Source organism: Pogoniulus pusillus, chromosome 3 (genome assembly GCF_015220805.1).
Source record: "Pogoniulus pusillus isolate bPogPus1 chromosome 3, bPogPus1.pri, whole genome shotgun sequence".
In the NCBI taxonomy this organism is placed as follows: domain Eukaryota; kingdom Metazoa; phylum Chordata; class Aves; order Piciformes; family Lybiidae; genus Pogoniulus; species Pogoniulus pusillus.
The window spans coordinates 1,525,158-1,550,523 of record NC_087266.1 but is presented as its reverse complement, the minus strand read 5'-3'; the positions used below and the strand labels follow the sequence as shown (position 1 = coordinate 1,550,523).

Below are 25,366 nucleotides of genomic sequence, written 5' to 3'. Positions count from 1 at the left end.
GTGACAGAGCACTGCCACAGGCTGCCCAGGGGGGCTGTGGAGTCTCCCTCTCTGGAGATATTCAAGACCCACCAGAAAGCATTCTTGTGTGATCTGTTCCAGGTGATGTTGCTGTGGCAGGGGGGTTGGACTGGCTGAGCTTTGGAGGTCCCTTCCAGCCCCTGCCATGCTGTGATTCTAGGAGCCTGCAATTCTCTTCCATGAGTATTGATGGGCTAATTATCAGCAAAATGAGGGAATTGGCACTTTTAGGTAAGAGTGAATCTTAGCTCAGGGTGAGGCACCCAGCTGACATGAAACTGGGAGCAAGCACTCTGGCAAGGTTGGGTTGGATAGCATAAACTTGAGGATCCAGCCCCATGATGTACATAGAATCACAGAATCAAGCAGGTTGGAAGAGACCTCCAAGCTCATCCAGTTCAGGCTAGCACCCAGCCCTATCCAATCAACCAGGCCACCACACCCTCTTCACTTCTACTCTTTCTTTTGGGTCTCAGGACTTCTCCTCCAGGTTGAAAGGCAAGAGAGAATGGAAATGATTCCCTACAGCTGCTCACAGCTTTTGAGCTGCATTTAACAACAGAACCCACCATGGACCATGGGACCAGCTGGGGTTTAATTAAAACTGCTCTGGGTGTGAAGGGAGCCAAAACTGCTGCTTCCTCTCCAGCTTTGCTATGGAAGTGTTTGAAAGATGTGCAAGCCATGGAGGGCAGTTAGAAGTCCTTGTAGAGCTGGGTTCCATGAGCAGCCCTGATGGCATTGAGCAGAGGAGGAGACTCGATGGTGCCTTTTAAGCTTCATGGAATCATAGAACCAGCCAGACTGGAAGAGAGCTCCAAGCTCAGCCAGCCCAACCTAGCACCCAGCCCTGCCCAACCAACCAGACCATGGCACTAAGTGCCCCAGCCAGGCATGGCTGCAACACCTCCAGCCACAGCCACTCCACCACCTCCCTGGGCAGCCCATTCCAATGCCAATCACTCTCTCTGCCAGGAACTGCTTCCTCACATCCAGCCTAGACCTGCCCTGGCACAGCTTCAGACTCTGTCCCCTTCTTCTCTTGCTGCTTGCCTGGCAGCAGAGCCCAACCCCACCTGGCTCCAGCCTCCCTGCAGGCAGCTGCAGGCAGCAATGAGCTCTGCCCTGAGCCTCCTCTGCTGCAGGCTGCACACCCCCAGCTCCCTCAGCCTCTCCTCACAGGGCTGTGCTCCAGGCCCCTCCCCAGCCTTGCTGCCCTGCTCCAAACACCTTCCAGCACCTCAACAGCTCTCTGCAATTCAGGAGCCCAGAGCTGGACACAGCACTGCAGGGGTGGCCTGAGCAGTGCTGAGCACAGGGGCACAAGAACCTCCCTTGTCCTGCTGCCCACACTGCTCCTGAGCCAGCCCAGGATGCCATTGGCTCTGCTGCCCACCTGGGCACTGCTGCCTCAGCTTCAGCTCATCTCTCCCAGCACCCCCAGCTCCCTCTCTGCCTGGCTGCTCTCAGCCACTCTGGCCCCAGCCTGCAGTGCTGCTTGGGGTTGTTGTGGCCAAAGTGCAGAACCCTGCACTTGGCCTTCTTCAGTCTCATCCCCTTGGCCTCTGCCCACCCATCCAGCCTGGCCAGGTCCCTCTGCAGGGCTCTGCTACCCTTCAACAGCTCCACAGCAGCTCCTAGCTTGGTGTCATCTCCACACTTACTGATGCTGGACTCAATCCAACCCTCCCCTGCAGTCAGCAGGAGCATCCTCAAGTGGATCAGGTTGCCCAGTGCCCTGTTGAGCCTCACTTTGAATATCTCCAGGGCTGGGGCCTCAGCTACCTCCTTGCAGACTGCAGCATTGTGTGTGCAGTGCCAGCCTGGCTGTGGTCCAAACCTGACCCCAGGTTTTGAAGAAGGAGGTCTGTACCTCATGTACCTACAAGCTGTGTTTGGCTTGTAGGACTGCCCCAGAGCTCCCTGTGGGGTGTGATGAATTACAGACTGGTGGGGGGCTGGGTAGGGACCTCTGGAGATCCTCTGGTCCAATCCCTCTGCTCAGACAGGATCACCTAAAGCAGGTTGCAGAGGATCATGTCCAGGTGAGTTTTGGAAGTCTCCAGTGAGGGAGACTCCACAGCCTCTCAGGGCAGCCTGGTCCAGTGCTGTCACTCTCACTGTAAAGCACTTCTCCCCCTCGTGTTCAGATGGAGCTTTCTGCCTTCCAGTTTGTGCCCATTGCCCCTTGCCCTGTCACTGGGCACCACTGAGAAGAGCCTGGCCCCATTTTCTTGCCTCCCATCCTTTAGACATCCATCAGCATTAAGAAGATGCTCTCAGTTTCCTCTTTTCCAGGCCCAGATCTCTCTGCCTGTCCTCATAAGATGCTCCAATCCCCTGAGTGTCTTTGTAGCCTCTGCTGGGCAACCCTGAGCAGGTCCTTGTCTCTCTTGAACTGATGAGCCCAGAACTGGGCACTGAGGGTCCTGAAATTGTTTGTTGGGTTTTTTCCCAAAGCAGATAAGAAGTTGGGGAGATTGTTTGGGTTTCAGATCTCCCTGGAAGGAAAGAAAAAGAGGCAGTGTGGGCAGAGCCAGCTTGAGGACATGACCTTTGCTGCACCCTGGACTCTGCTGTTTATGGCAGGATGAGCCCTGAGGGCAGCATGGGTTTAGCTTCCTCTTGCAACATCTGCTCCAGCTATGGAAACCTGACTGGAGAGAGCTGAGCTGGCTGCCTGCAGGTGCTCATCTCTTCAGCAGCTTGTCCTTACCCTGCTCTCCATGTGCTGGATGCTGCTCACACTGCTGGGACAGGGATCTGCTCTAGAGAGTCCAAGGGTGGGCTACAATGATGAAGGGGGCTGGAGCAGTGCCCTGTGAGGAGAGGCTGAGGCACCTGGGGCTGTTAGGTCTGGTGGAGAGAAGGCTGAGAGGGGATCTGATCAATGCTGATCAATACCTGAGGGGTGGGGGTCAAGAGGGAGGGGACAAACTCTGCTCAGCTGTGCCCTGTGACAGGCCAAGGAGCAATGGTTGTAAACCACAGCAGAGGAAGTTCCACCTCTACATGAAGAACTTCTTGCCTGGAAGGGTCCCAGAGCCCTGGCACAGGCTGCCCAGAGAGGTTGTGGAGTCTCCTTCTCTGGAGCCTTTCAAGTCCTGTCTGGATGTGCTCCTGTGTGCCCTGAGCCAGGTTCCATGGTCCTGCTCTGGCAGCATGGGGTTGGGCTGGATGATCTCTGGAGGTCCCTTCCAGCCTCTCACGTCCTGTGCCCCTGGGAGGACCTGTGGCTGGCTGCTTTTTGGTGGCTGAGACAAAGGCAGTTTGCAGGAACTCAGCTGGCAGTGTTTGGGCTTGGCCTGTGGCCCCTCCCTGTGGCTCTCCCCACCAGCAGGAGAGTGGCAGCTGCTGCCAACGCTTTTCTGTCCCCTCCAGGTTGAAGGAAGGGAGAGGGAAGTGTGACCCTCTAGAGGGTTGAGCAGATGGAAGATGCCCATGCTCATGACTCATACTGACCCTATTCTCCATTCTTTGGCCATTCTTTGCCTTCCAAGCCTTCATGGCATCCCTAGGGATGATGCTAAGCATGATGAGCATCTGCTTTCTGCCCTACTCTGCATGCTCCTGCTCTAGGTGCTCTCAGGTGATGGGCAGCTGTAGGCTGGGTGAGTGCAAGTGGTACAGTTGCAAGACAGAGAAGAAGAGGGGTTCCCTGCCCCATGGCAGGGGGGTTGGAACTAGATGATCCTTGTGGTCCCTTCCAACCCTGACTGATTCTCTGATTCTGATTCCATGGCTCTGAGAAGAGCCATCTTCTGCAGGGCTGGTGCCTAGGGAAGGCTCTTGTGGCCATCACAGCACATCAGTGCTTGACATAGAATCTGGGTACTAGAATCAACCATGTTGGAAGAGAGCTCCAAGCTCATCCAGCCCAACCTAGCACCCAGCCCTGCCCAACCAACCAGACCATGGCACTAAGTGCCCCAGCCAGGCTTGGCTGCAACACCTCCAGCCACAGCCACTCCACCACCTCCCTGGGCAACTTTACTTAATGCTTCTGTGGAAAGATGACATAGGGCAAGAAGCCCTGTGAGGAGAGGCTGAGGGAGCTGGGGGGGTGCAGCCTGCAGCAGAGGAGGCTCAGGGCAGAGCTCATTGCTGTCTGCAGCTGCCTGCAGGGAGGCTGTAGCCAGGTGGGGTTGGGCTCTGCTGCCAGGCAAGCAGCAAGAGAAGAAGGGGACAGAGTCTGAAGCTGTGGCAGGGCAGGTCTAGGCTGGATGTTGTTAGGAAGTTGCTGGCAGAGAGAGTGATTGGCATTGGAATGGGCTGCCCAGGGAGGTGGTGGAGTGGCTGTGGCTGGAGGTGTTGCAGCCAAGCCTGGCTGGGGCACTTAGTGCCATGGTCTGGTTGGTTGGGCAGGGCTGGGTGCTAGGTTGGGCTGGCTGAGCTTGGAGCTCTCTGCCAACCTGCCTGATTCTATGGTTCAAGATGTCCCTGCTGACTGCAAGGGGGTTGGACTAGATGACATCTAAAGTTCTCTCCTAACCCAAACCATTTCATGGAATCATAGAATCAGTCAGGGCTGGAAGGGAGCACAAGGATCAGCCAGTGCCAACCCCCTGCCATGCCCAGGGACACCCTACCCTAGAGCAGGCTGCACACAGCCTCAGCCAGCCTGGCCTCAAACACCTCCAGCCATGGGGCCTCAACCACCTCCCTGGGCAACCCAGTCCAGCCTCTCACCACTCTCCTGCTCAGCAACTTCCTCCTCCCCTCCAGCCTCACTCTCCCCACCTCCACCTTTGCTCCATACCCCCCACTCCTGACACTCCCTGGCAGCCTCCAGTGTCCCTCCCCAGCTGTTTTGTAGCCCCCTGCAGCTGGTGATTCCATCATACATTCGATGGTTCTATCACTGCACACTCCAACTGGAGTCTGATTTCTTGTGTGGAAATGCTTTGGAGCCCAGTCCCTTCCTCACTCCCTTGCTTCATTTCCTCTCTTCTGCAGCACAAACCTGAGGAATTCCTGATTTCGCCACCCTCCATCTGCTTTATTTCATCTAGAAGCCCCTGGAAGCTTTTCAATCAAGGAGAGGTTTGTACAGCACCAAGGCTCTGTGACCATTCTGGGTCTGGTTCTCTCTGCCCCTGCAGCCCTGGCTGCCACCACTGATTCAGCCTGATCCTTTCAGCATCTGCTCTTAATCACTTGAACTTATTTTGGAAGGTCTCCAGGTTGGAGGAATAAAAGACACTTGAGAAAAGGAAGGAGGGAGGAAACTGGCAGGGGCAGTTGCTTTTTGAAAGGCTCCTTAGTCCTTAAGATGTGTTTGCTACTGATTAACCTCTGCTCCATGCTGGATGTAACTGACTCAGGCCTTGGAGCAGTCAGAAAGGTTGTGTGGGGCTCTGGTGGCTTTCTCCTAAGTGCTTTCATTCCCTACAAAGCTGTCAAGAAGTTCTGGTCTAGTAAAGCCCAAATCCATGCCAGAAGTGCAGGTGAATGACACCAGGCATAGAAGAGTTTCTGTTGGACAAGACCTGGAAGGTCTTTGAGTCCAAACATTCTCCACCTCTGCCAAGGCTGGTGCTGAACCATGGCCCTCAGCACCACATCTCTGCAGCATTTAAACACCTCCAGGGATGGGGATGCAGCCACCTCCCTGAGGAGCCTCTTCCAGTGCTTTGAGACTTTGCAGGGAAGATTCCAATAGAATCACAGAATCAGCCAGGCTGGAAGAGAGCTCCAGGCTCAGCCAGCCCAGCCTAGCACCCAGCCCTGCCCAACCAACCAGACCATGGCACTAAGTGCCCCAGCCAGGCTTGGCTGCAACACCTCCAGCCACGGCCACTCCACCACCTCCTCAAGTGGTGCAGAACCTGTTGGTCACTGAACCTTAGAGGTTGGAAGGGACTTCCAGAGATGATTGAGTCCAACCCCCCTGCCAAAGCAGGATCCCCTAGGATACTCCAAATGGGGAATGCATCCAGGTGGGAAGAGCCACCCACAGGACAGCTCAGAGGAGGCTGATGGCAGCTAATGAGATGAGGAAAGTATTTCCCGGGGTCAGGGAGGGTCAGGCACCACCAAGCATGTGATGAACCTTGCCCTGCTCAGGTTTTTTCCTGCTCAGTTTAGCTGCCCCTGTGCTGCAAGGCAGCCCTGAATCACAGATGGGGTCAGGGCAGGAGGACTCTGCAGTTCCAGCTGGCAGTGACGAACATGCATGGGCTCAGTGCCAGGAGCCAGCCGCTGATGTCTCATTCAGGCTCTCCTGACACGTGTCCTGGTAGCACTTCTGATGACAAGGTTAATGCCCTTCTCACCTGCAGATGATGTTCTGCTTCCTTCCAGCCCAGCAAGCATCTTTTCCCAGCAAGCACTTTCTGACAGGTCTGCCAGCAGCATGGAGAGTCCAAGGCCACCACTGCCAGGGGACTGTCCCCAACTTGGCTCTGGATCTGTGCCTGTTGCCACAGAAATTGTCCATAAAGAGTTACAGGAAGCAGTCATGGGGACCCCAGATGGTCCTGTGGGTAGGACTGCATGGAAGCCATGTGAGGCTGATGGAGCTGGGGGTGTGCAGCCTGCAGAAGAGGAGGCTCAGGGCAGAGCTCATTGCTGTCTGCAGCTATCAAGGGCAGGGTTCTACACTTTGGCCACAGCAACCCCAAGCAGCACTACAGGCTGGGGCCAGAGTGGCTGAGACCAGGCAGGCAGAGAGGGTGCTGGGAGAGAGCAGCTGAAGAGGAGGCAGCAGTGCCCAGGTGGGCAGCAGAGCCAATGGCATCCTGGGCTGGCTCAGGAGCAGTGTGGGCAGCAGGACAAGGGAGGTTCTTGTGCCCCTGTGCTCAGCACTGCTCAGGCCACCCCTGCAGTGCTGTGTCCAGTTGTGGGCTCCTGAATTGCAGAGAGCTGTTGAGGTGCTGGAAGGTGTTTGGAGCAGGGCAGCAAGGCTGGGGAGGGGCCTGGAGCAGAGCCCTGTGAGGAGAGGCTGAGGGAGCTGGGGGGGTGCAGCCTGCAGCAGAGGAGGCTCAGGGCAGAGCTGATTGCTGCCTGCAGCTGCCTGCAGGGAGGCTGTAGCCAGGTGGGGTTGGGCTCTGCTGCCAGGCAAGCAGCAAGAGAAGAAGGGGACAGAGTCTGAAGCTGTGGCAGGGCAGGTCTAGGCTGGATGTGAGGAGGAAGCTCCTGGCAGAGAGAGTGATTGGCATTGGAATGGGCTGCCCAGGGAGGTGGTGGAGTGGCTGTGGCTGGAGGTGTTGCAGCCAAGCCTGGCTGGGGCACTTAGTGCCATGGTCTGGTTGGTTGGGCAGGGCTGGGTGCTAGGTTGGGCTGGCTGAGCTTGGAGCTCTCTTCCAACCTGCTTGGTTCTGTGATTCTAGCAGGAGTGGTCAGGCACTGGAATGTGCTGGGCAGGAAGGTGATGGAGTCACCAACCCTGGGTGTGTTTGAAAGTCCTCTGGATGTGTTCCTTGTGGCTATGGTTTAGGGTGAACCTTGTGGAGTAGGGTTGGACTTGGTGGCCTTGAGGCTCTGTTCCAACCTGAGTGTCTCTGTTCTGGGTGACAACTTTGCTGCTCTCAGCTTTTGGTGCTAGGTCAGGAGGTTTGCACAAGGATCTCGTGTGTGCCAGACTACCCTCTGAAGTGGGTTCAAAGGTTTTCTGAGATGGCTTATGGTGGTGGTTAATGAGCTAGAAAGGATTTTCCTCAGGGAGCAGCAGGACAACCTCCTTATGGCACACAACAGACTCCCACCCCTGCATCTCAGAGCTGCCTAGCATGGAAATGACCTCCAAGAGCACAGAGTCCAAACATGGGCCAGCTTTGGATGCTGTACCTGCCTGAACAGAGCAACCTCTGCCTGGTGGCATGGAAGATGTCCTTCTCCCCCTTCTCCTCCCCCCTTCCAGGGCTGTTTTGCTCCAAGGGCTGCCCTGTGGAGGAGGGGCAGCGCTGGGGGCTTCGCCGCGGGGGCCGCCTTGGGCCCCTCTCCTTTGTGCGCCTTGAATGGGAGCTCTGCAGAGCTGCTGGGCAGAGCTGCGTGATCCGAAGCCTCTTTTCTTCCTCCCCTCCCACCCTTGGATGACAAAAGTCTTCCCTTGGAGACAATGTTTGTGGCAGCAGCATGGGCTGGGAGGCCAGAGCAGGTCGTCTCCCCCCCCAAGCTGAGCCCCAAATCTCTTCATCTCCCCTTGGCAGCAGGGCAGCAAATGCTGCTCAGGCATTCAGAGGAGCAGAGAAGGACCCAAGCCAGGGCACGCTGACCTGCACAAAGCTGGATTTAGCTTCAAAGAAATATTTCCTCCCTTTCTGAGCTCTTTCGTTTTGGTTTTTGTTGGGTTTGGGTTTTTTCTTCTTCCCCTGAAGGGCTTTCTTCCTCCTTCTCCCCCCCCAGGCAGGCTTTCAGGCATGGCAGCACTTTTCCTTGCCCCCCTCGTGGTGGCTTTTCACTGGTGGCAGAGTGATTTCTTGGAAGGCTGTGGGCCACCCAAGGGCAAAGCCCTGGGCTGTGCCCCTGTGAGCTGCATGGGGCTGAGCTGAGCACAGCTGCTGGTGGTGTTGTGTGGCCACAAGCATGGCAGGGACCAAATTCTTCCCTTCTCCTGCTGACCACGTGAAGGGTGGGGAGCATCATTTCATCTCACTTTGGTTGTGCCAGCAACATCCTGGCTTGGATCAGGATGTGTGGCCAGCAGGACCAGGGGAGTGATTGATCTCCTGTGCTCTGCACTGGTGAGGCTGCACCTTGAGGACTGGGTTCAGGTTTGGGGCTTTCACTGCAAGGAAGACATTGAGGTGCTGGAGAGTGTCCAGAGAAGGGCAGTGGACCTGGTGAAGGGTGCAGAGCAGAAGGCTTGTGAAGAGTGCCTGGAGAAAGGGACACACAGAAGAGACCTCCTCATTCTCTACAGCTGCCTGGAAGGAGGTTGGGGCCAGGTGGGTGTTGGTGTCTTCTCCCCAGTAGCAGGTGTTAGGACAAGAGAAAATAGACTCACAGAACCAGTCAGGGCTGGAAGGGAGCACAAGGAGCAGCCAGTGCCAACCCCCTGCCATGCCCAGGGACACCCTACCCTAGAGCAGGCTGCACACAGCCTCAGCCAGCCTGGCCTCAAACACCTCCAGCCATGGGGCCTCAACCACCTCCCTGGGCAACCCACTCCAGCCTCTCACCACTCTCCTGCTCAACAACTTCCTCCTCACCTCCAGCCTCACTCTCCCCACCTCCACCTTTGCTCCATCCCCCCCCACTCCTGACACTCCCTCACACCCTCCAAACTCCCTCCCCAGCTATTTTTGCAGGCCCCCTTCAAGGCCACAAGAAGGTCCCCTGGGAGCCTCCTCTGCTCCAGACTGAGCAGCCCCAACTCTCTTTTCCAGAGTGATTGGCACTGGAATGGGCTGCCCAGGGAGGTGGTGGAGTGGCTGTGCCTGGAGGTGTTGCAGCCAAGCCTGGCTGGGGCACTTAGTGCCATGGTCTGGTTGGTTGGGCAGGGCTGGGTGCTAGGTTGGGCTGGCTGAGCTTGGAGCTCTCTGCCAACCTGCTTGATTCTGTGATTCCATGATTCTTTCAGTCTGTCCTCATAGGGGAGGAGAAGCTTACCAGAGGAGAGCAGGGCTCCTGCCTTCCCCTCAAACACAGCTCTGCTTTCAGGAGGAAGATGAGCTAAAGGCACTCGGATGGAGACCAGTTCGAGCAGGCTGAAGCTGGGGAAGCTGAGGGTGGTGCGGCGGCGCCTGCTGCAGCGCTACGAGCACCAGCCCTTGGTGTCCTGCCTGGCTGGGCTCTACAGCTGCCGCTGGAGGAGGTACCAGCGCCGCAGGAGCGAGCCCGGGAAGTGCTGCTGCAAGACGGTAACGTAGCCCTGAGCCAGCAGCGCCTGTGCGAGCTGCAGAGTGCTTGGTGCCAGAGCTGTGCCCTGGGAGCCATGCGATCAGCAACAGCATGGGGGGCACAGCAGAGGCCATGGGATGAGACTGAACAAGGCCAAGGGCAGGGTTCTGCACTTTGGCCACAGCAACCCCAAGCAGTGCTACAGGATGGGGCCAGAGTGGCTGAGAGCAGCCAGGCAGAGAGGGCCCTGGAGGTGCTGGCAGAGAGGAGCTGAAGCTGAGGCAGCAGTGCCCAGGTGGGCAGCAGAGCCAATGGCATCCTGGGCTGGCTCAGGAGCAGTGTGGGCAGCAGGACAAGGGAGGTTCTTGTGCCCCTGTGCTCAGCACTGCTCAGGCCACAGCTTGAGTGCTGTGTCCAGTTGTGGGCTCCTGAATTGCAGAGAGCTGTTGAGGTGCTGGAAGGTGTTTGGAGCAGGGCAGCAAGGCTGGGGAGGGGCCTGGAGCACAGCCCTGTGAGGAGAGGCTGAGGGAGCTGGGGGGGTGCAGCCTGCAGCAGAGGAGGCTCAGGGCAGAGCTGATTGCTGCCTGCAGCTGCCTGCAGGGAGGCTGTAGCCAGGTGGGGTTGGGCTCTGCTGCCAGGCAAGCAGCAAGAGAAGAAGGGGACAGAGTCTGAAGCTGTGGCAGGGCAGGTCTAGGCTGGATGTTGTTAGGAAGTTCCTGGCAGAGAGAGTGATTGGCATTGGAATGGGCTGCCCAGGGAGGTGGTGGAGTGGCCGTGGCTGGAGGTGTTGCAGCCAAGCCTGGCTGGGGCACTTAGTGCCATGGTCTGGTTGGTTGGGCAGGGCTGGGTGCTAGGTTGGGCTGGAGGAGCTTGGAGCTCTCTTCCAGCCTGGCTGATTCTGTGATTCTAGTGTCAGGTAATAGGATGAAAGGAAATGGCCTGGAATTGTTCCAGGGGAGATTAGATTGGAGCTGACAAAGAAATTCTTTCCTGCAGGAGTGGTCAGGCATGGGGCTAGGCTGCTCAGGGAGGTGGTGGAGTCACCATCCCTGGAGGCATTCCAGAGACACCTGGACATGGGTCTTTGGGACAGGGGGTTATGGCTATGGTGGTGTTAGGTTGAAGGTTGGAGCTGATGATCTTAGAGGTCTTTTCCAGCCAAGACAATTCAGTGATCCTCTAAGTTCTCTCCATATCTACTTCAGGAGCTCCCACACCCAGCCCTGTGTGTTAGGGACAGTTCCATTTGAATGGAGTGAAACCAGAAGTGGAGGACATTCAAATCGGATGGGAGGAAGAAGTTCTTCCCCATGAGGGTGGTGAGACACTCGAGCAGGCTGCCCAGGGAGGTAGTGAAAGCCTCATCCCTGGAGGTCTTTAAGTCCAGGCTGGATGTGGCTCTGAGCAACCTGATCTAGTGTGAGGTGTCCCTGCCTGTGGCAGTGGGGTTGGAGATAGATGATCCTTGAGGTGCCTTCCAGCCCTGACAATCTAGGATTCATCTTTGAGTGTTTTGGGGTAGAGAGGGCTCTGACCACTTGTCCCTCCTTTCCTTTTCCAGAGGGAATGTGTGTTCTTCCCACTGCTTGTTGGAGCTTTCTGCTTCTCCCTTGTCTTTCTGTACATGTGGGGGGAAGCAAAAAATGACTACAATAACTTTGACTGGTAAGTAATATTTTTTCCAGCTCTCCCTTTCTCCAGGAAGGTCTCCAGGGTAGCTGGGGAGTGGGCAGGATCCTCTTCAGCAGCTGCAGGGCTGCAGCATGATATTCTAGTGAGCAAGCCCAGGAAGAGCAGGCAGTGAGGTGGATTAGGAACTGGTTACAAGATAGAGTTCAGAGAGTGGTGGTCAGTGGTGCTAGGTCCAGCTGGAGAGCTCTAACCTGTGGAGTCCCTCAGGGATCAGTGCTGGCTCCAGTCCTGTTCAACATCTTCATCACTGACACTGATGAGAGCACAGACAGACAGAGTCTGCTCAGCAGGTTTGCTGATGGCACCAAACTGGGAGGCTTGGCTGAGACAGCTGCAGGCTGTGCTGCCATCCAGCCAGACCTGGGCAGACAGAGCTGGGCACAGAGGAACCAGATGAGCTTCACCAAATGAGGTGTTCAAGGCCAGGTTGGAGGGGGCTTAAGCAACCTGTTCTAGTGGGAGGTGTCCTTGCCTAAGACAGGGGGTTGGAACTGGCTGAGCTTTGAGGTCCCTTCCAACCTGAACCATTCTGTGATGTGCTTCACCCTTACTGCGCCTTGGGGTGCAACAAAAGCTCCTCTCTTTCTCTCTCTCTGTCCTTGAACTCTCTCTGCAGCTCTCTGCTGTGTTCTTCCTCAAACCTCCACTCAGGTCTCCTTTTTGTCATCTACCCTACACAGCCAGAGGCAGGCAAGGTGGCCTGTTGGCCTGAGTCTTCTCATCTTGCTTTGTCCTCAGGCTACCTTGCCTGCAGCAACAACCCCAAGCAGTGCTACAGGCTGGGGCCAGAGTGGCTGAGAGGGAGCTGGGGGTGCTGGGAGAGATGAGCTGAAGCTGAGGCAGCAGTGCCCAGGTGGGCAGCAGAGCCAATGGCATCCTGGGCTGGCTCAGGAGCAGTGTGGGCAGCAGGACAAGGGAGGTTCTTGTGCCCCTGTGCTCAGCACTGCTCAGGCCACCCCTGGAGTGCTGTGTCCAGCTCTGGGCTCCTGAATTGCAGAGAGCTGTTGAGGTGCTGGAAGGTGTTTGGAACAGGGCAGCAAGGCTGGGGAGGGGCCTGGAGCAGAGCCCTGTGAGGAGAGGCTGAGGGAGCTGGGGGTGTGCAGCCTGCAGCAGAGGAGGCTCAGGGCAGAGCTGATTGCTGCCTGCAGCTGCCTGCAGGGAGGCTGTAGCCAGGTGGGGTTGGGCTCTGCTGCCAGGCAAGCAGCAAGAGAAGAAGGGGACAGAGTCTGAAGCTGTGGCAGGGCAGGTCTAGGCTGGATGTTGTTAGGAAGTTGCTGTCAGAGAGAGTGATTGGCATTGGAATGGGCTGCCCAGGGAGGTGGCGGAGTGGCCGTGGCTGGAGGTGTTGCAGCCAAGCCTGGCTGGGGCACTTAGTGCCATGGTCTGGTTGGTTGGGCAGGGCTGGGTGCTAGGTTGGGCTGGCTGAGCCTGGAGCTCTCTTCCAGCCTGCCTGATTCTATGGTTCTATGATAAGATGCTGTTTCTCATGGTCAACCTGGGAGCTCTCTGCAGCAAGACCATCACTTGGGTCCTCTCTTTCACCACTGGGGTGGTTCATGCATCATAGATTGGGGTGGGTGGAAGCTCTTAACCACTTCCCTGGGTTACAGGGTAGGTTGTGTCTCCCCTTTTGTTTCATTGCTTTCACTATTCCAACACTTCAGGGAACAAAGCTGCTGTTCCCCTCCACTCCATGGGCTAAAGGTGAACCTTAGCATGATACTTTATTGCTTTTCAGGTATAACTATGGGAACCTGGGCTTCTGGTTCCTCTGGTCTCTTGTCCTCCTGATTGTGGCTGCCATCCTCTTCATGTACATCACATTGCTATTGGTAAGTAGTGGCCCTTGTAAGCCAACCATGGTTTGCTGTCCTAAAAAGGAAACACAGAGATGGCTTTAGTGTGTCAGACCCAAGCTCAGCCTAGCCCCACATCTGATCCTCAGTGGATCCCTGGGGAAGATTTGGAACAGAACAATGTTTACAGTACCCCAGGGATCAGTGCTGGGTCTGGTCCTGTTAAGTATCTTTATAGATGATCTGGAGCAGGGGATTGAGTCCAGCAGCAGTCAGTTTGCAGATGGCACCAAGCTAGGAGCAGCTGTGGAGCTGTTGGAGGGTAGCAGAGCCCTGCAGAGGGACCTGACCAGGCTGGATGGATGGGCAGAGGCCAATGGGATGAGATTGAACAAGGCCAAGGGCAGGGTTCTACACTTTGGCCACAACAACCCCAAGCAGTGCTGCAGGCTGGGGGCAGAGTGGCTGAGAGCAGCCAGGCAGAGAGGGCCCTGGGGGTGCTGGGAGAGAGGAGCTGAAGCTGAGGCAGCAGTGCCCAGGTGGACAGCAGAGCCAATGGCATCCTGGGCTGGCTCAGGAGCAGTGTGGGCAGCAGGACAAGGGAGGTTCTTGTGCCCCTGTGCTCAGCACTGCTCAGGCCACCCCTGCAGTGCTGTGTCCAGTTGTGAGCTCCTGAATTGCAGAGAGCTGTTGAGGTGCTGGAAGAGAGCTCCAAGCTCAGCCAGCCCTTGCTTCCCCCATCAGCAGAAGGGTGGGGGCAAGCCAGGAGGTATAACAGGCCTCTTAACCTAGGAGGACAAGAGCCCACATCCTTTTTTATGCCTGCTCCAGCTTTGATTTGGAAATGCCAGCAGCTGGGGGTGAGGCAGTGGCTCTGGCTTTACCTTTGTGACCAAGACAACCAGCTCCTCTCAGCAGCTCCCTGGCGCGTCAGTACATAATCTGTCTGCAAATTGCTCGTGGCAGGAGAGCTCCTTTTGGCTTTATTCATCCAGCCCCTGGCACAATGTGTTTCTGGGGTCCCTTATCTCTGGTGAAGCACAAATAAATACTGATTTCATTCTTGTGTCAGCAATAAAGCCCCAAAGTGATGTAAAGGGCAAGCTGCTTGGCCGTGCCCACACCAATGGATAGCGTCATAAGAGCTGTGGAGTGACTGAGCTCAGGGGAGGACAAATGATGTCTAATTCTAAGGGTTTTGGTGATGGATGTGCAGCTCAGTGTCTGTTGTTCAGTGACCATGGAGTGGTGTGGGTGGTTTGGTGATTATTGTGCTACTTTGGGTAGCTCAGAGCTTTGCCAGAGTTGCCTGTGTGCCATAGATACCTCTGAGCTCATAGCTCAGCAGGATGTAGATCTGGAGTCAACCTCAGGATCAGGCTAGCACAGAAATGGGATCTACAGGCTTACAGAGCTCAAAGACTCCTGGGCCTGGTGTGTCAGCTCAGTCATGCTGTCTGGATCCAAACAGTGTCTCAGTAGTGGAGGAGTTTCATGTCGTTGTGATGATGACAAGCTGCCAGGGCAGGTGATGGGCAAAGTAAAGGAAGATGGAGGATATGAAGTGAAATTTGCATTCTGTATGGTCCAGGAGCTCAGCCTTGGTCACACTCTTCAATGTCTAGACACCTGGGGGTGCTGGGAGAGAGGAGCTGAAGCTGAGGCAGCAGTGCCCAGGTGGGCAGCAGAGCCAATGGCATCCTGGGCTGGCTCAGGAGCAGTGTGGGCAGCAGGACAAGGGAGGTTCTTCTGCCCCTGTGCTCAGCACTGCTCAGGCCACCCCTGGAGTGCTGTGTCCAGTTGTGGGCTCCTGAATTGCAGAGAGCTGTTGAGGTGCTGGAAGAGAGCTCCAAGCTCATCCAGCCCAACCTAGCACCCAGCCCTGCCCAACCAACCAGACCATGGCACTAAGTGCCCCAGCCAGGCTTGGCTGCAACACCTCCAGGCACAGCCACTCCACCACCTCCCTGGGCAGTCCTGAGAGGCTTTTCCAAGCTGCCCATTTCTGTCATTCTGTGAGGCTAAGTGACCCACTCAGATCCCTTGGGGATTTCTAAGGGCCCTTGCCTTGCTTGGCTGCATCAGTGTCTGAGGGTGCCTCATTAGGCAGGATTACTGCAGGCAGCTGTGTTGAGCAGTGGGTGCTGGGGGCCATGAGACCTCACATCATCAGAGCTGTGACCTAAAGAGGCTTAGGCCTTGAAGGAAAAGGGGATTGAGGAAAGTAATCAGCACCACCATTCATGCTCCCACCAGCTCAGAACGTTCAGGGTCACACAGTGGTCACATGCAGGCTCTTGTGAAGGCAATGCTCATGCCAGCAGGCTCCTGCCAGGGAAGGACCCAAGCAGGAATCAACCCCACCCCAGTGCTGCTTGCAGATCTTCTCTGTCCCAGAGCCTGGCCTTTCACTCCAGCTTTTGATGAAGTGCTCAGCAGCTTCTGTTGAGTCCTGCCCTCAGAGGAAGGGTTCAGGGGAGGTTCTTCAGGGATGCCCAAGGAGTGAGGTGAGGCAAACTGACACTGAGAGGATTAACAGATTTATTAATGACACCTTCAGGCACATCACTTGGGTCCTGCAGGGGCTCTTAAAGCAGGTGAGGAGATTACCTGCTATCTGCTAGAGAGAGAGAGGAGAGAAAAGTGAGATAAGATCAGAGCCAAGGGAAGAGAAGTGTCACCACTATGAATAGAACCTCAGGAAGTTCAGTCAGGACAAGGGCCTGCATCTGGGCAGGGAATAACAGCAGGCACCTGGACAGGTTGGGGCTGCCCTGCTGGAGAGCAGCTCCCTGCAGAAGCACCTTGCAGTGCTGGTGGGCAGCAAGTGCTGCATGGGCAGCAATGTGCCTTTGTGGCCAACAGAGCCAAGGGCAGCCTGGGGGGCAGCAGGAAAAGTGTGGCCAGCAGGGTGGGGAGGTTCTGCTCCCCCTCTGCTCTGCCCTACTGGGACCACACCTGGAATATTGTATCCAATTTGGGGCTTCTCAGTTCAAGAGAGACAGAGACCTGCTGGAGAGAGTCCAGCAGAGAGCCAGGAGGGTGAGTGGGGGATCTGCTCTGTGGAGAGAGACTGAGAGCCCTGAGGCTGCTTAGTCTGGAGAAGAGAAGGCTGAGAGGAGATCTGAGCAATGTCTACTGTGTTCAAGCAAAGCCTGGATCATAGAATCCTAGAACCAAGCAGGCTGGCAGAGAGCTCCAGGCTCAGCCAGCCCAACCTAGCACCCAGCCCTGCCCAACCAACCAGACCATGGCACTAAGTGCCCCAGCCAGGCTTGGCTGCAACACCTCCAGCCACAGCCACTCCACCACCTCCCTGGGCAGCCCATTCCAATGCCAATCACTCTCTCTGCCAGGAACTTCCTAACAACATCCAGCCTAGACCTCCCCCAGCACAATTTGAGACTGTGTCACTTAGTGCCATGGTCTGGTTGGTTGGCCAGGGCTGGGTGCCAGGTTGGGCTGGATGAGCTTGGAGGTCTCCTCCAACCTGCTGGATTCTATGTTTGGGCAGGGCTGGGTGCTAGGTTGGGCTGGAGGATCTTGGAGCTCTCTCCCAACCTGCCTGACTCTATGATCAGTTGACTCTGGCCATGATTTCTCTTTCAGAGTTTGTCCTCACAAAGAAAAGCCATTGCAAGTGTGTAGCCCAAAGTGCCCAATTGTCTGAGAGGGGTTTTTATCCTGCAGGGAAGCCTCCACATGTGCTTGGCCACTTCAGAAGCGTTTACTCCTGTAGCAAAACCCCCACTGCTCTCCATACCCCTGCTCTGCTGACAGCCCTGACGTGGTGCAGGAAGATCTGGTGGGAAATGACCTCTCAGGGCAAAACCAATTCTAGCAGTGCCTCACTGAACAGACTTCATCAGCGTGCCAATGATCTCTGCTTGGTTTCCCAGGTCCTAGCCCTGTGCCTGCTTGCAGAAGGCCAGCAGCTGTACCTGCACTGGAGCCACAAGGTGGGCAGAATCAGGGCTTTCTGGTAACTCTAAGCCATGCTCTAGAGCAATTGGTCTGTGCTGTTTCTCTGCATGGCTAGGGCTGGGTGCTAGGTTGGACTGGATGATCTTGGAGGTCTCTTCCAACCTGCTTGATTCTATGAAAAGGTTATGGAAGAGGCTTTAGAGAGGCTCTCTTCCTTCTCTCCCATAAGACATCTCATGATGTTATTCCCACAGGGAAATGTTATCTTACAGAATCATAGAGTGGTCCAGGTTGGAAGGGACCTCAAGGATCATCCAGCTCCAACCCCCTGCCGTAGGCAGGGACACCTCCCTCTAAAGCAGCATCTCATTCCCATCAGAACTCTGTTTGCTCTAAGAAGACTTTAGACACCCACCTGAGCTGATCACCTAAACTCCCTTTGCTGTCATGAACCCTTTGATGACACAATTCATCCAGCTGCTCATAGACATCTAAATGGAGAGGAGATGAATCACACTTAAAGTGCCTCTCCCTCCCTCCACTGATGCTAAAAGCAGCCTGAAGTGACTCACTCAGGTGAAGATGTCTATGTTTGACACATCTCCATGTGGTAACATGAAAGTAAAAGCCAAGCTTTCATGTGGGACACAGCACAATGCTCTGCAGCAGAGCCCAGCAGCACTGAAACCAGTGGCTGCTGTCTGCAGAAGGCAAAGCTTTTCCAAGCCATCCTGGTGCCTAATGCCACTTCTGGTGTTTGACAAGTGCCACCTGGCAGAAACAGACCCTTAGAGAGGATGTATTAGGATCACCCTTCCTGGAGGAGTTCTCAAGGCGTTCTTGAGGGTGGTGAGAGGCTGGAATGGGCTGCCCAGGGAGGTGGTGGCTTTGCCATCCCTGGAGGTGTTGCAGCCAAGCCTGGCTGGGGCACTTAGTGCCATGGTCTGGTTGGTTGGGCAGGGCTGGGTGCTAGGTTGGGCTGGCTGAGCTTGGAGCTCTCTTCCAACCTGCCTGATTCTATGATTCTGGGCAACCCAGTCCAGCCTCTCACCACTCTCCTGCTCAACAACTTCCTCCTCACCTCCAGCCTCACTCTCCCCACCTCCAGCTTTGCTCCATTCCCCCACTCCTGCCACTCCCTGACAGCCTAAAAAGTCCCTCCCCAGCTTTTTTGTAGTCCCCTTCAGATCCTGGAAGGGGGGGAGGGAATGAAAGAAGAAAGGAATTTGGGGTACCCCAGGACACTCCTGCATCCTAAAAGCCCACAATGCTTAAATAAGCCTGAGTCAGGTGGGGGGCACACACCTCCCTTCTCTGTAAATGCTGAAACTGTTTTTTATCTTCTTTGCCTCCCCAGATTGGGACTTTTCTTGTTCTTGGCTTCTCTATCACAGCCCTCCTCATTTTGTCAGTCCTTTGGGGAGATCAGTGGAAAACTGTGCGCCTCTCCTTCCAGGTAAGAGGGGCCAGGAGCTGTGCCAGAGAGAGCAGCAGCTCTCCAGAAATGCTGTGTGGGAAAGGTAGAATCACAGAATCAAGCAGGTTGGCAGAGAGCTCCAAGCTCAGCCAGCCCAACCTAGCACCCAGCCCTGCCCAACCAACCAGACCATGGCACTAAGTGCCCCAGCCAGGCTTGGCTGCAACACCTCCAGCCACAGCCACTCCACCACCTCCCTGGGCAGCCCATTCCAATGCCAATCACTCTCTCTGCCAGCAACTTCCTCCTCACATCCAGCCCAAACCTCCCCTTGAGGGAGTCCAACCTCCTTGCCAGAGCAGGGTCCCCTAGGGTAGTCCACACAGAGATGCATCCAGGTGGGCTTTGAAAGTCTCCAGAGGAGGCTGCACAACCTCTCTGGGCAGCCTGCTCCAGGGCTCTGCCACCCTCACACCAAAGAAGTTTCTCCTCCTGTTGAGCTGAAACCTTCTCTGTTCCAGTTTGCATCCATTGCTCCTTGGCTGATTGCTGCTGAGCACCCAACAGAGCTTGGCCCCCTCCACCTGACCCCCACCCCTCAGCTCTCTGTGCACATTGCTCAGATCTCCTCTCAGCCTCCTCCTCTCCAGGCTAAGCAGCCCCAGGGCTCTCAGTCTCTCTGCAAGGGGAGATGATCAAGTGCCCCACTCATCCTCCTGGCTCTCTGATGGACTCTCTCCAGCAGGTCTCTGTCTCTCTTGAGCTGGGGAGCCCAAAACTAAACACAATATCCCAGATGAAGTCTCAGCAGGGCAGAGCAGAGGGGGAGCAGAATCTCCCCAGCCCTGCTGGCCACACTTTTCCTGCTGCCCCCCAGGATGCCCTTGGCTCTGTTGGCCACAAGGGCACATTGCTGCCCATGCAGCACTTGCTGCCCACCAGCACTCCAAGGTGCTTCTGCAGGGAGCTGCTCTCCAGCAGGGCAGCCCCAACCTGTCCTGGTGCCTGTTGTTACTCTTCCCCAGATGCAGGCCCCTGCACCTGTCCTCATTGACCTTCCTGTGGTTAGCCTTTGTCCAGCACTCAGCTCTTGTTGGATGGCAGCACAGCCTGGGGGTGTCAGCCACCCCCCCAGTCTGTTATCATCATCAGACCTGCTGAGGGTACCCTCAGTGCCCTCATCCAGGTCCTTGACAAAGACACTGACCAAGGCTGCAGACCCCAGAGGAGGTGGATGAACAGAAGGAGCCACAAGAGCCTTTGGGTTCTCCACAGGTGCTCTTTATTTTGGCTGAGCATGACCTTGGAGGTGCTTCACGTGGCCTCCTCCTGCTGTTTCCAAAGGACTTGACTCTCTTGTAGGGTCTGAGTTGAGTCCTGCCAAGTCATCTCAGATAGCATGGACATCTCAGGTGGCTCCTCTGTTTACACAGCTGAAACCTGCTTCTGAGCAGCAGATGCTGGTATCAGCTGTCTGGGGCAGACAGTATCAGGTGCAATAACATCTCTCAGCGTCTCCAGGCTTCATCCTCTGGCTAAAATCCTTTTCTCTCTTTGTCAGATCACAGCTCCCTACCTCCACATAGGGGCAATAACCCTGATGGTCCTCCTGTCCTGGCCCGTGGCTCTTCATGCTATCAGAGCAGACAAGAAAGGTACAGTTGCTCTGCTTCCTGCTCCTTATGTGAAGGAAAGATGTGTGTCAGTGTGGGGCAAACAGGTGGGCAGGAGCTTGCTCTGCAGACCAGTCAGTCCACTTCAACCTAGTGCATCTCAGAAGCAGCCAGGTGAGATAGTGGAAAGAGCTTTTATGGTCAGTTCCTGGGGTTATGATGTGGGAAGTTGCTGTGCAACTCCAAAAAGTGTGACCAGTGTAAGGACAAGGCCAGATTGCAGGAACAAGTGCAGAAGAGCCTGGCTCTGGGACTGGCTTTTTCTCCTCTGACCTAGTGCTAGGAGGGGTAATTAATTCCTGCCAGGGGTGTTCTCCCCAAATGAGTATTGTTTGGTCATGTTCATGTTCAGAACTCTCACCACCCCTGACCACTGCTTTTTGTGCTGTGTCCAGTTGTGGGCTCCTGAATTGCAGAGAGCTGTTGAGGTGCTGGAAGGTGTTTGGAGCAGGGCAGCAAGGCTGGGGAGGGGCCTGGAGCACAGCCCTGTGAGGAGAGGCTGAGGGAGCTGGGGGGGTGCAGCCTGCAGCAGAGGAGGCTCAGGGCAGAGCTGATTGCTGCCTGCAGCTGCCTGCAGGGAGGCTGTAGCCAGGTGGGGTTGGGCTCTGCTGCCAGGCAAGCAGCAAGAGAAGAAGGGGACAGAGTCTGAAGCTGTGGCAGGGCAGGTCTAGGCTGGATGTTGTTAGGAAGTTGTTGGCAGAGAGAGTGATTGGCACTGGAATGGGCTGCCCAGGGAGGTGGTGGAGTGGCTGTGGCTGGAGGTGTTGCAGCCAAGCCTGGCTGGGGCACTTAGTGCCATGGTCTGGTTGGTTGGGCAGGGCTGGGTGCTAGGTTGGGCTGGCTGAGCTTGGAGCTCTCTTCCAACCTGCTTGGTTCTATGCCAGATTATCTCTAAGGGCCACAAGGATGATCAGAGAGCTGGATCTGCTCTGCTGTGGAGACAGACTGAGAGAGTTGGGGTTGTTCAGTCTGCAGAAGAGTAGGCTCCAAGGAGACCTGATTGTAGCCTTCCCATTATCTGAAGGGGGCCTACAGGAGAGCTGGGGAGGGACTTTTTAGGCTATCAGGTAGTGACAGGAGTGGGGGAACGGAGCAAAACTAGAAGTGGATGCATTCGGACTGGGTGTTAGGAAGAAGCTCTTCAGCATGAGGGTGGTGAGAGGCTGGAATGGATTGCTCCGGGAGGTGATGGAAGCCTCATCCCTGGAGGTCTTTAAGGCTAAGATGGCTCTGAGCAACTTGATCTAGTGTGAGGTGTCCCTGCCCATGGCAGGGGGGTTGGAACTGATGATCCTTGGGGTCTCTTTTGGCTCTGAAAGTTCTGTGGGTCTAAGACCACGTCTTGATGCAAGACACAGTGAGATGCCATTAAAGCACAAACCCTTCAGTCTCAGCCCACATCCTGCTTTGCTCAGCTTGTCCTGGGCTGCATTGTTTGGAGGGAACTGTTAAATCTGGGCAAGAAGGGGAAGGAGGGGACAAAGCCCAGCAGCTACTTAGTACACCCAAATGTTACCACATGGATTAACTCTAGCCTTCCTCCTTCGAATTCTTTCAGTTGTTCAGGTGATAATTGTTGGTCCATACCTGGCTATCCTTCTCTTTCTTTTCTTGATACCCCTGGGGATGTACTCTCCTTGCATCAGAGAGATGGGGACACTGGGACCAAAGCCAGCCCTCATTGGACACCGTGGAGCACCAATGGTAGGTCTGGAGAAGTTGTTTGTCATTGTTTCTTTAGCTACCTTCAGCATCTTCTGTGGGTTTACAGGCTCACAGGATGTTAGGGGGTGGAAAGGACCTCTGGAGATCACTACTGACAACTCCCCTGCCAGAGCAGGACCACAGAATCTAGTGCAGGTTGCACAGGAATACATCCAGACAGGCCTGGAAAGGCTTCAGAGCAGGAGTCTCTCTGGGCAGCCTGTGCCAGGGCTCTGGGACCCTTACAGTAAAGAAGTTCTCCCTCATGCTGAGGTGGAACCTCCTGTGCTGCAATTTACATCCATTGCCCCTTGTGTTATCCCAGGGAGCAGTGAGCAGAGCCTGTCCCTTCCTTCTTGAGCCTCAGCCCTCAGATATTATAGACATTTATTAGATCCCCTCTCAGCCTTCTCCTCTCCAGACTAAACCACCCCAGGGCTCTTGGCACCTCTCATCAGGCAGTGCTCCAGTCCATCCTCCTTGCATCCCTCTGTTGGACTCACTCAAGTACATCCCTGCTCCTCTTGAACTGGGGAGCCCAGAACTGGAGGCAATATTGCAGGTGAGGTCTCAGCAGGGCAGAGTAGAGGGGGAGGAGAACCTCCCTCCATCTGCTGCCCACACTCCTCTTAATGCACCTCAGGACCCCATTGGCCTCTTGGCTACAAGGGCACAAATTGCTGTGCCATGGAGAGCTTCCTGGCCACCAGCACTGCCAGCTCCCTCTCCTTGGGGCTGCTCTCCAGCAGTCACCTCCCAGCCTGTGCTGCTGCAGTTGATTGTTCCTTCCCAGGTGCAGGACTCTGCCCTTGTCCCTGTTGAACCTCATCAGGTTCCTCTGTGCCCAGCTCTGTCTGTCCAAGCCTCACTGCATGGCTGCTCAGCCTTCAGGTGTCTCAGCCAAGCCTCCCAGTTTGGTGTCAGCAGCAAACTTGCTGTGCAGACTCTGTCTGTCTGTGCCCTCATCAGTGTCACTGATGAAGATGTTAAACAGGACTGGCCCCAGCACTGATCCCTGGGGCACTCCAGAGCTGTAACTCCAAGTTCCAGCCCTGCAGCTGGACTTGGCACCATTGATCATCATTCTCCCCCATGAAATCTGTGCGAGGGGAGACAGCTCCATTTGGAAATGCATGACAAAGGCATCAGAGAGGCTTGGTGATAAGGCCTGTGCTGGGACCTGTGCTCTTTAACAGTCCTGTCAATGCTATAGACAGCCTGATCCAGTGCACCATCAGCAAGTGTGCAGATGGCAGCAAGCTGGGTGGTGCTGTGCATATGCCAGAGGCACAGGATGGCATCCAGAGGGACCTGGATAAACCTGAGAGGTGTGAGGCTCAGGTGAACCTTGTGAGAACCTCTACAAGTGCAGAGTTCTGCTCCTGGGCTGAAACAACTCTCACTATCAATAGGGACTGGGGGAGGAGGTGACAGAAAGCAGCCCTGTGGGAAGGGACTTGGGGAAGCTGATGGAGGAGAAGCTGGACATGAGCAGACAGTGTGAGACTGTAGCACAGAAGGCCAATGGCAGCCTGGGCTGCATCAAAAGCACCTCTCCAGCCTCTCCAGGTGCCCCTTGGTGGCATCCCTGCCCTCCAGCCTGTCTGCTGCACCACCAGCCAAGTTCTGCCATGGTCTGGTTGGTTGGGCAGGGCTGGGTGCTAGGTTGGGCTGGCTGAGCTTGGAGCTCTTTTCCAACCTGCCTGATTCTATGGTTCTATGAAAAGCAGCATGGCCAGCAGATGCAGAGAGGTGACTCTGCCACTTTGCTCTGCTCTGGAGAGACCCCACCTGGGGTACTGCATCGAGTTCTGCAGCCCTCAGCACAGGGAGGACATGGACCTGGTGGAGCAGGTCCAGAGGAAGGGCCACAAAAATGCTCAGGGTGTTGGAGCAGCTCTGCTGTGTGGGCAGGCTGAGGGAGCTGGGGAGGTTCAGGCTGGAGAAGAGAAGGCTCCAGGGAGACCTAACAGCAGCCTGCCAGTAGCTGAAGGAGGCTACAAGGAGGCTGCAGAGAGACTGATTGCAGAGGCCTGCAGGGACAGGATGAGAGGCAAAGGCTGCAAACTAGAACAGAGTAGGTTTAGATTGGATGTTAGGAACAAGTTCTTTGCCATGAGGGTAGTGGAACACTGGCACAGGTTGCCCAGTGGGCTCCACCCCTGGGTCTATTCAAAGAGAGGCCCAAGAGGGCTCTGGGCAACCAGATCTAGTTGAGGATGCCCCTGCTGACTGCAGGGGGGGTTGGACTGGATGACCTATTGGTGGTTCCTTCCAGCCCAGACCATTCTTTGATTCTACAACACCCTTCCTGAGGTGCAAGATGTGTTTGGTGGCTGAAGTGGAAGGCAAAAACAGTAGGTCTTGAACAAGATAAAGATGTTCCCTCAATAAAAAACAAGAGATAGGACTTAAGGAGTCCTCCAGAGGGTGTCTCAAGAATGTCTGCTCCTGGACCTTTTAACTTTTATTTTTCAGCTGGCACCAGAAAACACTGAGATGTCATTTCAGAAGACAATTGAGCATGGTGGAGATGGTCTGGAAACAGATGTCACCATCAGGTGAGGAGAAAGCCTCACATCGAGGCACTTGGAGCCATGCTCTGGTCGATTGGCCAGGGCTGAGTGCTAGATGGGACTGGATGAGCTTGGAGGTCTCTCTGGAGCACAGCCCTGTGAGGAGAGGCTGAGGGAGCTGGGGGTGTGCAGCCTGCAGCAGAGGAGGCTCAGGGCAGAGCTCGTTGTGGCCTTCCAATATCTGAAGGGGGACTACAGGAAAGCTGGGGAGGGACTTCTGAGGGTGTGAGGGAGTGTCAGGAGTGGGGGGAATGGAGCAAAGGTGGAGGTGGGGAGAGTGAGGCTGGAGGTGAGGAGGAAGTTGTTGAGCAGGAGAGTGGTGAGAGGCTGGAGTGGGTTGCCCAGGGAGGTGGTTGAGGCCCCATGGCTGGAGGTGTTTGAGGCCAGGCTGGCTGAGGCTGTGTGCAGCCTGCTCTAGGGTAGGGTGTCCCTGGGCATGGCAGGGGGTTGGCACTGCCTGCTCCTTGTGCTCCCTTCCAACCCTGACTGATTCTACAACTACCTGCAGGGAGGCTGCAGCCAGGTGGGGTTGGGCTCTGCTGCCAGGCACTCAGCAAGAGAAGAAGGCGACACAGCCTGAAGCTGTGGCAGGGCAGGTCTAGGCTGGATGTTGTTAGGAAGTTGCTGGCAGAGAGAGTGATTGGCATTGGAATGGGCTGCCCAGGGAGGTGGTGGAGTGGCTGTGGCTGGAGGTGTTGCAGCCAAGCCTGGCTGGGGCACTTAGTGCCATGGTCTGGTTGGTTGGGCAGGGCTGGGTGCTAGGTTGGGCTGGCTGAGCTT

At 55.8% G+C, this 25,366-nt stretch overlaps 1 protein-coding gene across 4 annotated transcripts in view; it reads left to right on the top strand.

Annotated features, from left to right (window-relative positions):
- GDPD4 (glycerophosphodiester phosphodiesterase domain containing 4) overlaps positions 1–25,366 on the top strand; it is a 43,971-nt gene that overhangs the window by 2,074 nt on the left and 16,531 nt on the right. For 3 of the 4 annotated variants that reach the window (XM_064168644.1, XM_064168671.1, XM_064168662.1), the window contains exons 2-10: positions 4,978–5,064; positions 9,625–9,824; positions 11,366–11,469; positions 13,235–13,328; positions 17,192–17,251; positions 18,574–18,672; positions 20,195–20,288; positions 21,865–22,010; positions 24,489–24,571. In XM_064168644.1, the coding sequence (XP_064024714.1) occupies positions 9,651–9,824; positions 11,366–11,469; positions 13,235–13,328; positions 17,192–17,251; positions 18,574–18,672; positions 20,195–20,288; positions 21,865–22,010; positions 24,489–24,571 (854 nt within the window). In that variant the 5' untranslated portion in view covers positions 4,978–5,064; positions 9,625–9,650. The remainder of the gene's footprint in view (positions 1–4,977; positions 5,065–9,624; positions 9,825–11,365; positions 11,470–13,234; positions 13,329–17,191; positions 17,252–18,573; positions 18,673–20,194; positions 20,289–21,864; positions 22,011–24,488; positions 24,572–25,366) is intronic. The other variant, XM_064168652.1, reaches the window with a different exon arrangement.